The sequence below is a fragment of the Panthera tigris genome, chromosome B4 (assembly GCF_018350195.1).
Source record: "Panthera tigris isolate Pti1 chromosome B4, P.tigris_Pti1_mat1.1, whole genome shotgun sequence".
In the NCBI taxonomy this organism is placed as follows: domain Eukaryota; kingdom Metazoa; phylum Chordata; class Mammalia; order Carnivora; family Felidae; genus Panthera; species Panthera tigris.
Genome location: NC_056666.1, coordinates 138,958,506 through 138,970,581, shown reverse-complemented (window position 1 = coordinate 138,970,581; position 12,076 = coordinate 138,958,506). Strand labels below are relative to the sequence as shown.

Here is a 12,076-nt window from a genome sequence, read left to right as displayed (position 1 = left end):
CTGCAAGTTCAGAGCCCCGACTTCCCACCCCTTCCCTGCAGCCGCGCACCTGCAGCCCTGTGCGGGGACCCACGGCGTGCAGAGGGCAGGAGGATGTGCCGCCTTCCTGCCCCGCAGAGGCCCCCGAGGCGGTGGGGACAGCACTCCCAGAGTGGGAGCGGGGAGAAGACGGGCCAGCTCAGCCTCCCGCTCACTCCTGGCGCCTCCAGGGCAGAGAGAGGAGGCCCACGCAGGCTCCCCTGCTCGTCTGGGTCCCCACTGCTCCATCCAGGGCCACGCCATCACCCCGTAGCAGGGACACCACTCCTGTGTGCAGGCCCAGTGACCAGTCAGGATCCGCGGGCCGCCCGCCGCGTGTCCCAGGGCCCGTGAGGCCTCCCGGGTCAGCAGCTGGGGTCCATCTGCACCTCCGATGCGAGACGGACATCGGCCGTGTTCCAGAAGAGCCCCCGTGGCTGCACGACCAGACCCTGAGCCCTGAGCGGCCCGCCCTGCAAGTTTCCCGCCGGCAGACGCCCCCTGCGCCCCTAAGATGGTCCACTCAGTGGCAAAGTGAGGTCAGCAGGGCTCAGGCCTCTCGGGAGCAACACATCCACCTGCACACATGTCTGCTCCCCCCTCTCCCCAGGCACGCGTCCCCTGGAGAGGTGAGCTTGGTCCCGGGGGGCAGGGAGGGAGGTCACCGGGAGGAAGGCGCAGCTGCCCTGGCCAGGGGGTGGGGGGTGCCAGGATGGGGTGGCTGACAGGGGCTGGGAGGAGGAGGCAGGGCCAAGCGCCCCGGCGAGGCTGGCTGGCTGGTCTGAACCAGGGGACCCCCGGGCGGAGGCCATGGGGTCAGAGTGACCGTGCCAGAGGGATGGGATGCTGAGCCGGGACCCTCTGAGCAGCTCCCCACCCCCCCGGCTCCCCGGCTGAGACCCAAGCCACCGCCCCCATCTCTCTTCCTCACGCACCCCTTCCAGGGCGAACAGCAAACGCAGCGGGCCCCAGTGAGCCCCAGGGCAGTACCACAGGGCCCAGAACCACCCCCCCGGCACCGACCAGCCCTGCCTGAGCGGCTGGGAACCCTGAGGTGGGGCGGCCGCTGGGGCTCTGTGATACGGAGGGATGTCAGCCAGGGCAGGGACCAAAGGAAGGTGGAACCCAGCTCCCGAGCGTTACTACAAGCCGGTCCCGGATGACTCACTTCTCAATTAGCCACCTCGTTATGGGAAGAGCCTGTCACGCCTGCTAAGTGTCAGGGAATGTTTTGACAGGATCTCCTCTCCAGCCCAGCCAGGGCGGACGTGGGTACCGCACCAGTCTCCCCGCAGCGTGGAGGGTCCCCGCACGCGCTGTGTGCTCGGGGACACCGGCTCATCAACGTGCGGGGGCTCGCGCTGCAGCAGGTGACCCTGGCGACCCACCCCCGGCTGAAAGCACACTCGAGGTGTTTGTCTGGCGACGCTCCTACTTTATTATGTGAACGACAGGCCAAATCCCACCGGTCCTTCGGCCCAAAGAGCTGAAGCAGAAAACAAACAACAGTCGCTGTGATGCGGCGGGGGAGGGGGCCGTGGCCTCCGCGTCTGCCTCCGCGGCGGGCACGAGCCCCGCCAGCCCGCGGGACTCAGCTGTGTTCTCGGCCTGGCACAGGGGTCAGCACCCTCAGCTTGGGAGGGAAACTGAGGCCCAGCAGGGGAGTTGCGGGATGTGTCTGTGTTGTGCACGTGCACGCTCACGGACACAGCACAGAGGGACGGGGCAGGGGAAGCAGCCGGCAAAGGAAGCCGATGGGCCACGCCTGCGGATCCCGTCTCCGTGGCTGGGAAAATCTTTAGGAACATCCAACCTCGACCTTTCCTGTCTTACCGAGCAGGGCGTCTCCGGGGATGGCTGACCCTGTGCGGGGCCAACAGCAGGTCCGGCTGGAGACACACAGAGTCTGTGCACTCTGAGCCTGGGGGCTGCAGGGAGCACAGGCACCCTGGTGGCCGGGAGGTCTGAATGGTCCCCCAGCGGGGGCCTGCTGACCCCGGACGCCCTCTCCCTGCACGGGGCTCCTTGGCCCAGTGACAGGGCAACAGAAGGGGCACGTTGCAGCCCCTCCAGGGTAGCAGGCTCCGGCTTCCGCCAAAAGGACTGAAATAAAGGCATTTCTCAGCAGCCAAAGGTCCTGCCAGTGGCAGCAGAACTCTCTGGAAGGAAATGCACTGAAGAAACATGTTCCGATGAGCTCTAGGCGGAAATCTCGGGAGTCACCTGGAGGGACCTGACCGCCCCCCGGAAAGGAGAGAGTGATTAAGCAAGCGGCTGGATGACAGGAAGGGCAGGTGGGCTCCCCATCAGCACAGGGCCAGGCCTGTTTACTGCCTCCAAATGGCGGCATCACCATCAGCAACACGGTTACACATGCGACGCGCAGAAATTGCAACGCAGACGACAGACTGCAAGCGACGGGTGAACCCTGCGCGGCTTCCCGGCTCTGGAAAACAGACGTGCGTGGAAACGTGTGGAGACACCTCCTGTCCCAGCCGACAGCCTTTCCAGCAGGCTGGGAACGGCTGGGAAGGGCTGGGGAGTGCGGTCTGGGCAGGCGGAGAGGTCGAGGTCGGGCTGGGTGCTCCACAGCCTGGAAACCCCCCAACGGCCGGCCATTCAGCCACAGATACAGCCCCGCGGTTGTCACCCTGCCCGCGCCGAGCCCCAGGCCCAGAGTCTCACTCAACAAACCAGGAAACACCGGTGTGGGTGGGTTGACTGGGGACCCACAAACTAGAGCAGGAGTCCCGGCCTGGGGACGGGGCTGGCGATGATGCTCAACAGCCCGCAGTGCCCAGGACGGACGGCCCCACCTCAGGGACACCCACACGTGCGCAGTGCTGGGGACAGAAACCCCGAAGCAGGGGGATGTGGGAAGAGACCAGTGTTCAGGGAGCTTAACCGTGGAGGCGTCAAAGCGGGAGCCACAGAAAGGAGGTGAGGGTCACGGGAGCGCTTCTGACAATGTCCTACCGGGGACGCTTGACAAAATACTGAGCGTGTCCTCAGGGTTCCACACTTTCTCCCTCTTTTTGTTCCCCTTTTAAATCTTTTTAGTCATTTCTGGAACTGCGGAAACAGATTGATCCTCGAGGATCCAGCCCGTTTTCAGACATGCTCTCCAGGCCTGTCCCCAGGCATTTGACCACGCCCCCAGACCTCTGGCCACGCCCCCAGGCCTTCAACTCCGCCCTTCCTTCAGCCCCGCCCTTAGACACCTGACCACGCCCCCAGACCTTTGATCACGCCCCCAGGCCTTCAATTTGGCCCAGCCCTTCAGCCCCGCCCCTAGACATTTGGTCACGCCCCCAGACCTTTGGCCACGCCTCCAGAACTGAATCCACTGTGGTCAAAGCGTCAGGGTGCCAGGATCAAGGAGTGTTTGCCCCAAGAATCAGGCAGTCAGGCCCCTAGCGGCCCTGTCAGGGCCAGAGCTCAAAGCCCAAAACAGGATGAAGGGAGCATTCACTGCCCGGGGCGGGGCATTCGGATGAACAGCACCGCACGGGGGAGGGGGATGAGGCCGTGTGTTCAAGGGAGGCTTCCTGGAGGAGGCTCTCTCCCAGGGCCAGTCCAGCTCACGGTGCCTGCCTGCAGTCAGCAGCAGTTCAGGGTGCTACCCCCTTGAGGGGACCCGGCAGGTAGTGAGGGAACATCGCAATGGCCCAGGCAGACCAGGCTGTGCGGGTGAGAACAGACACACACACACCACCTTCCTAAGAAGGGAGGCCCCTGGTGGAGGCCTCGGGCCGGACTCTGCCAGAGCAGGACAGAGGCACCCAGAGTCCCACCAGCAAGGCAAGATCTGGCTTTGGGAGGCCCGGGGCGACCCGAGGATGCGGTGAGCGCTGATCGCCAGAGGAGAGAGGCACAGAGCTTTCAGGCAACGGGGAGCCACGGGTGGGGTGTCAGAGCGGCCAGCCTGGAGGCAGAGGCCCCACTGAGGACGGTGCTGAGGCGCCCAGGAGGGGCTGGGGCACAGCAGTGAAGGCAGACCTGGAGGACAGCAAGACTCATTTCGGAGGAAGACGTGCAAGCAGGCCGGGCGCAGGGACGGCCGAGGCGGGGCCCCGCGGACGGCCAGGCAGGAAAGAGGAGCTGCGGGAGGGAACAGGGGTTCGGGGCCAGACCCTGGGCTGCGGCCTGCCGTTCTGAGGTTGGGGCTGGCTGTGACCAGAGAGGGCAAGGGTGCCAGCAGAACAGTGTGCCTGGCCCAGGCTGCATGTGCCCTGCCCGACTGCCTCTGCTTTGTGCTGACGTCCAGTCCCCTCGGGATGCCAGCCCAGGAAGGCCACCATATCCACCTCTTTCCCGGAGCCCCTAATTCCCAATCACCGGAATCAACGGGAGGCCGAGGCTCCTGCCTTACACCGGTGCCTGGGGCTGGCCCTCCACCGCCCCTGCCTCGTGCAACAGATGTGGAAGGACAGCCAGGCGCCTCCGTGGGACCCCCCAGGCCAGTCCCTCCACGGGAGGCCCACCTGTGGCAGGAGACCGCCAGGGACCAGGGACGGGAGGTGGCAGCTGTGGCTGGGAGAGAGCTCTCCCAGGCAGACTCTCACTAAGGGGCCACCTTCCCGCCAGGCCCAGGCCATTCTCCAGGATGCGGCTGGTGCGCTGTGGGGAAAGGGCCTCCCCAGAGACTGGGGGTCCAGCTCACCCCGCTGGAGACAAAAGTGTTTGCACCCTTGGTCCCGGCAGCCACTCTGCCCCCGGAGCCCTCCACCACGTCCACCAGGGTGCAGGGGGAGAAGGGTGCTGCCGTCTCCCGCCAGCGGCTTGGCGTTTCTGGACAGCCTGTGCTGCCCGCCGGGAGTTTCAACGCATGCTCCCAGGCGGGTCTGAGAAGCTGCAGACCAGAGTAGGAAGGCAGCGGCCGGCCCTCGGGGAGCTGGTGGCCCTCCACCAGCTGGTGGCCGAGGGACGCCCTGCAGAAGCCACAGGGCACTGGGGCCCCAGCCCCAAACTCCAGCTCCAAGGGTCTGCGAAGGGCGAGCAAGGGACACCGCTAGATTCCATTGGCCTCCTGTGCCAGTGTGGGCCCCAGAGCGCCGCCAGTGACGCTCCCCCCAAACAAATGACAACGGGCGGGTCCACGGGCCCTCGCCTCTCCCGCAGCTGTCGCTCCAGCCTCCGATCCCCCCACAAGCAGGAGACCCCGATCTGGGTCCTCCTTGTCAATCTCTCGGCCGTCACCCACGCTCTGGGTGACAGGTGGCATTCTGTAGAGGTCATTAACTCCAGAGCACCACATTTTAATGCAGAAACGAGCCCTTCTAAATCGGCACAGCTGCGAAGCTATATAAAGAAATGGGGATTTTAATGTTTTGCTTTTCTTTCCTTTTCTAGTGCCACATTATCATAACGTTTCCCCATAATTACGTCCATAAAAGTCACCTGAAAATACTTCATGCCACGAAAGTTGATCTACACGTGTCATTCAGTGGATGTCAAGTGGTGAGTCCCGAGCAGGAAATTCCAGCGTGGGATTCAGCCAGGAGGCCTGGCGCTGAGCAGACCCGGTGAGGCAGGCAGTGGGACGCAGCCTCCTTCCGGGGATCCGCTGTCCTCTGTCCTCACTGGCAAGAGTGAGGTGCCAGAGACAACCCTGAGAGGCCGTGCGTCCCCTGTTCCCCGGACACTGATCCCCAGAACACTTGCCCCCGAGGGTCTCTGCCCGGGAGGATGCTTCCGTGAGTGAACCCCCCTTAGCTCGTGAATGTTCGGGCAACCAGCCTGGCTATTTCAAACCCCACAAACAGAGGTGACTTATCTGTATGAAGTTGAAAGGGAGAAGCACTACATTTTCTCTAGCCAGAAATTCATCAAATAAAAACACACAGGAAGATAAAGAAAGAAAGAAAGAAAGAAAGAAAGAAAGAAAGAAAGAAAGAAAGAAAGAAAGGCCTTGAGATGAAAGAAAGAAAGACCTTGAGATGAGATGAGAAATAAACTTGTGAATGGCATCCTTTCATTAAGCCCGGTATTCTTAAATTTACCTCTCCAAGAACCCCAGAACTAAAATTTGAACAGCAGGAAAGTAGCACATTCTAATCTCTCCTAACTATGCAATAAATTATATTTGTAAAGAAAATGCGGCATCAGAGAGCCCACGCTCGGTTAGTATTCTAATGGATTAAAAACAATTCAGAAGTTGTTTGCAATTTCTTCTCGTCGTTGCAGCCGAGGATGTGAGATTTAACTCAAAGCTACAAGTCAATTTTGATGGGATTAATTGGGGAAAAAATCCGTGTCAGAAATCCCTGCACGCCAGGAATGTGTGCCCACCAAGCTGTCCCCAAGGGGGAGGGCACGGTGCTCTCCACCTTTGGACTGAATACTGCATACAAGGTTCAAAGTCAAGGCTTGGCGTCCTACAGCATTCCACTAGCTCATCATTTTCCCCGTCTCCCTCGCTGGCGTGATGGCCACGGTGCCGGGAGCCAGCGAGGAAAGACCACATGCTCAGCAACGAGCACCCGGCCACAGTCAGACCACTGTGGTCGCCCCAGAGCGCCCCACTCCTTGTTCGAACCACATCCGGTCCCAGCCCTCTGCTCCAGATATGCCAAGGGTAAGAGGACAGAGACCAGCTCTTTCTGAGCCACAAGGAAAGAGGCTTCCCCAGATGAGGACATGGGAGTTTCAACTTTCTCCTCCAAGCTCGACATCCCCCAAGCCAACGAATCCCTACGCCCCAGCCCTGCTGTCCAGAGGATGTCCCGACACCAGCACGTGTGCGTCTTCAAGAAAGCCACCGAGGACCCCCTCCCTCTCTCTGCTCTTCCTGGCAATTCTTCCCCAATGGGAGAAAATGACAAGACCGTGTCACTATAGCAACTAACCTAATTGGTGGACTGTAGGTATTTCTCCCGCCAGAGGGTGGAGCCCATCTCCCTACACATGAGTCTCAGCCCGCTGGCCCCGCACCGCACAACATCCCCTCACTGAAAACCAGGCCAAGAAATAATCCAGCTTTCTTTCAGCAGCGCCGGAAAGTGAACACCTTCTGGGCTGCAGAGAAACGCTCAGATTTAATAGGCAGGATAATTGAATCCTGCATGATACTTATCAGTTTCCCTAATTAATATGATACAAATATATCTGCTCCGTAACACAAAAACATTTTGGGTAATAAAAATCCTGACTGATAACAAAAACAATTTACAAACAAGGATGCTGACTATTCTCACTCATCCCAGATATATTGGAAAGGAGAACGGAAATCAGAAGAACTGTTTAATTGGCATTTCATGTGCTTCATCCATTCGAAAAGAAAAAAGTGCTGTTGTTGTTTTCTCTTCTGCAGGACGGCTGTTCCACGCTATAAATCACGATTATGGCTATTCTGGATTTTAGTAAACTGTTTTAATTTCTCGAGTGCATTTCCGGTGAAATGGGGGGTGGCCGAAAATATCTTATCTTATCGTCAATTATTCCGTTACACGGAAATAGCAACAACCACGAAAATGTGCTTCACGCAACCTTCCATTATTAATGATTTCTGCTCCTCCGAATATAACGTGTTACCCAATGTCCTTGTCCCAGCGGAAGAGGTGTTTCCAGAACGCCAGGGAGGCTGTTGGACGGCAGGCTGAGGGTGCTGCGGGTGGGGACCCCTGGGTTCCAGGGGTGTCTGGGCACACCCCCGGTGTGGGGGGTGGGGCTCTCTGACCCCAGTCCTGCCAGGGTGTGAGTGTGCCGATGAGGCGCAGCGGGGAGTCGTGGCCCTGGGAAGGGGGGAACCAGGGAGGCCCTGGCAGCAGGCGGGGGTGTGCAGTGTTGAAGCCACGGCCAAGGTTGTCCGGTACTTAACCATCAGCAGTCTCTTTTTCCCACCTGCAGGGCTGCCTCGCTGCCCGCTGCAGGGCAGGGTTCTCACCTGGGACCCAAGGACGCCGTGGCCAGCGCTGGCTAGGGACAGCGCCCCCGGGGTGGGGGGCTTGGGAGCCACAGTCCCCTTCCCCAACACTGCTGACTGAGCCCCCTCTCCCCTTATGCCAGCAGGAGGAGCCTTCAAATGGAGTTTATCTGCCATTAGCCCTTTGCACATCACCAAGGAAGCCGCGCCGGGGCTCCGCTCTCGGGAACCCTGTGAGCGTCGCCCGAGGGCCGAGATGGCCGCGGGGAGCCGGGGGCGGGCGCGACCTTCGCCCCAAGCCCCGGCCCCCTGCAGCCCGGCCCCGGGAGTGGCGGCGGCGCCCGCTGGGCATCTCGGGTCACGACCCCGCCGTGGCGGGGGGGGGGGGGGGGGGGGGGAGGGGCTTCCCGCCCTGCGCCCCCTCCCCGCACCGGGCGCCCGCCTCCCTAGCAACTGTGGGCCGCGCACAAGGGGGCCGCAAGAAGTCCGGCGATTCCGGCTCCGGCGCGGGTCTCGCTCGCTGTTCGGGCGGGCCGAGCTGTCCCAGGACTCGGCGACCGCGCCGCCGCCCGGGTCCCCGTGGTCCGCCGCGGGCTCGTTCCGGAGACAGCGGGAGGCTCGGACCGCGAGCGGGGAGGCCGGCACTTCGAGGTGGTGGCGCGGGAGCCAGGCTCGGCGCTGGCCTCTTTTTTTTTTTTTTTTTTTTTTTTTTAAGAATCCATATTTTTCCATCACCTCCCGCGCCCATGGCAGCTCTCCATGACAGGTGTTCCTTAGCACCCGTCCTTTCCTCCCGCTACGAGGGGAAGGGACCGGGAGCCTGTGCCAGGCGGCCGGCCGGGGAACCGACCGGCCCGCGCCATCCCGGACCCCCGAGCCCGTGCCCAGGACGCCGGCCACTCCCGGCCACCCTGGCGGGCTGCGAGCCTGTGCCCGGAGCACTGACCACCCACCCCCACCGCAGCCCGAGGTTGCGCCCGGGACTCCGGCCACCCCCACTCCCCCACCCCCGGGCGCCCCCCGAGCCCGTCCCCAGCCCCAGCCCCGAACCTCGCGGCCCCGCGCCAGGCCAGCCGGCTGGGTCACCGGCTCGGGTCCCCGGACACGACTCCAGATATGCCCGCGGCGGCGGCGGCGGCGGCGGCGGCGGCGGCGGGCCCTCTCCACGTACCCCACCCCTCACTTCTCTTTTTTTTGAGAAAGCGCCTGGCGAGTGTGCTTCCCAGGCACACGGAGGCTCCGGCCACGCGTCCGAGCCCGAGCCCCGCTCCCGCCGGGGGCACCCCGTTCCCGGCTCGGCCGCCGCGTCGTCCCCGGTCCCCGGCGGGAGCGTCGCCAGCGGAAAGCGCTGGGCCCGCCCGCCCCGGACCCGCCGCCGCCTCCGGAGCGCGCTGCTCGGCTCGGCCCGCCGGCCTGGGCCGGGAGCGGCGGCGGCGGCACACCCCGGGCGGCCGCGGGCATCGCCGCGCCACCCGGGGCCTGGCGCCCGGGCCCTGCCCCGGAGTCGGGGCGGGAGGCTCGGCGGCGGCGGCGGCGGCGGCGGCCGCTTCCGAAGTGCCGGAGCGCGGGGAGCCCGGGCGGCCCCTCTCCGTCCCGGCCCAGCGGGAAGCGGCGGGACCCGGGGACGGCGCGCCGCGAGCGGGCAACTCCGCACCGACTCCTGGCGGCCGCCGGGGCCGGGGCCCGGCCCGGGGGCCCGGGGGCCGCGGGTGGGGTGGGGGGTGGGGGGCCCTGCCCTGCGGGGGCCCGGGCCGCGCGGTACTCACTGCAGTAGGCGATGAGCAGGCTGGCCAGGATCATGAACGCCCAAAAAGTTGAGGACATGCTGGGCAGGGCGGTCGCATCTTGCCGGCTGCCGGTCCTGGGCGATGGCGCCATTGAAGCCGCGGCGCCCGCGCGGGGGGCAGCAGCGCGTCTCAGCAGCCGGCCCTGCCCGCGCCCCCGCGCCGGCCTCCACGTGCGGGCCCCGCGCGCGCCATCCTCCGCCGCCGCCGCCGCCGCCGCCGTCGCCGCCGCCGCCGCCGCCGCCGCGCCCGGGCTCCGGCCCACTGCGCCCTGCGCCGGCCCGCCCCGCGCCTCGCCCGTGCCCGCGCCCGCCGCGCCCGCGCCCGCGCCCGCCGCGCCCGCTTCCGCGCCCGCGCCCGCCGAGCCCAGGGACGTCGGCCCCGCGGCTCTGGGCGTCGCTGCGCGCCCGGGCTCGGCGCGCGCGGCCACCGATAGGAGGGGCGCGCGGGGCGCGCGCCCGACGCCGCCGGGTCCCGGCGCGGGGCCCCGGGACTGGCGGGGGAGGCGGGCGGAGGGGACGCCGCGCCCAAGCCGCGCCTCTGGATGGCGACAGAGACGGCCCGGCGCGCCCGCTGCCTGGGCACCAAGCGGGGAGGACAGACCTGGCCGGCGCGAAGTTTGTGGACTTGGGCTGCGGTCCCCGGGCGCCCCTACTCCTTCCCGCAGAGGCCCGCGACGCCGGGGCCCAGGGTTTACCGTAAGTATAGGGTGCTTTGGGCCCTTCCCCAGATGCGGCTCTCACCCCTGTTCTGGGTTGTGCGCCGGTGTCCCTGAACCCACAAAAGAGCACACACGGCCTCAGACCCGCCCGGAGTCCGCTGAGGTCAGCACCCCCGAGGGCTCTCCCTCCCCCCGAGCTCCAGCGCTGCCAGGCGGAGACACACGTCCCTAGAAGCAGTCTCCTTGTCCCCTGCCCGGCGCCTCCACCTGTGCCCACTGCCCTGGCCCTGAAACGCGGTCTCCTTGCCCCTCACCTGGAAAGGCCCCAGTCTTCTGTCTCCAAAGTCCGGGTGCTGATCTCCTCTGGGTGGACTTTCTGAGCAGGTAACAATGACTGTAATTCATTGGATTTGCATAGTTAAAGATCATCAGTAGAACTGATTCAGAGGGAAGTGGATTCCGCATATCCTTTGAGGTCAGCTTCCCCAGCCCCACTCCTCTCTCGGGTCCCCTCAGCAAGACGAGCTCCCAAGACCAGATGCTCGCCAGGCAGCCCCGTGGTACCAGGTGAGCCCCCGCGGTACCCAGCCACGGTGCCCAGTCCCCTCACTGCCTTCCTGCCGGTCAGCGGAGGTGCTAATGTGAGCCCATCCTTCCTCATCAGAGCACCTTCTGATCCCGCACGAGCAGGGGCCTCCAAGGACCCCATGAGGCCTTGCTGGAACTGGACACCCTTTCCCAGGGGTCACTAGAGGGCCCGATGCAAAGACGGTCTCCGGCATCACCCGTCACCTCGAATCCCCGCCCGCCGGGCCTCTAGGAGACCGTGGAGGCTGTGATGAGCGCTGAGGGCCCGCGGTGGCCCAGTGAGGACGCCTTTCCAGCTCCAACAATATTCCTGCTGTAATGTGAGTGTGTCCGGGATGATTTTCTTCATAAATTTTTCTGTTCCTGCTTAATTAAAACAGTCTGACTTCCCTCCTCAGTGTCCTCCTGACACGCTTCCTGATTCCCTCTGCTGGCATGCAGGCACCACAGACCCTGGGCTCCTGAGAACCTGGGGTTGGTGGGGGCAGGACCCTTCTGGAATGTGCTGGGCTGGTGTCCGCCCTCTGGCCCCTGGAGGGGCTCCCTCGCTGTCCCTGCAGCTCCCAGGGGATGCCAGGATCTCCAGCTCTTAAGTTCCCCCCTTTGATGGCAGCCTTTCATCCTGTCCAGAAGGAAGTCACTTTTTCAAATGTGACACGTTCCATTTCGTCCTGTCCATTCTGAACTCCTGTTGTGTTCCGGACATTCCCCCATCCAGCAGCCATTCGTTGGGCACCTTCTAGATGTCACTGCTGCAGGAGAGGAATTAAACAAGACACACGCTTTCTGTTCCCTGGAAATGTGTGCTCGGTTTGGGAAATGGATGAGGAAACTGGCAATCAGAGCGCAGTGTGGCCGAGCCGTGATGGGAGGGGCTCATCCGGCAGGGGAAGAGCACTCGGCCCCAGATCAGGTGTGGGGCGCTGGGAGGGTGTGCCAGGGAAGCTTCCAGCAGAGCGGTTTTCAAACACGCTTAGTGCCGTCCGTAGAAAGAGCACACACAAACACGCACGTGAAATGACAGTTTCACAAAACAATACCCACACTCTCAATACTCTGTGCTGTTTTCCACTCTGTCCTAGTTCATTCCTTAAAACACTGGTTGTCCACCAATGCTTGTGTTTACTGCAGTTTTCTTTGCCGGACAAGCACTGTTCCAGG

At 63.7% G+C, this 12,076-nt stretch overlaps 1 protein-coding gene across 2 annotated transcripts in view; it reads right to left on the bottom strand.

The window, feature by feature from the left end:
• The window catches only part of TAFA5 (TAFA chemokine like family member 5), a 190,464-nt gene extending 180,704 nt beyond the window's left edge, over positions 1 to 9,760 (bottom strand). For both annotated transcript variants that reach the window (XM_042990895.1, XM_042990893.1), the window contains exon 1: positions 9,649 to 9,760. In XM_042990895.1, the coding sequence (XP_042846829.1) occupies positions 9,649 to 9,760 (112 nt within the window). The remainder of the gene's footprint in view (positions 1 to 9,648) is intronic.
• Positions 9,761 to 12,076: the final 2,316 nt, after the last annotated feature.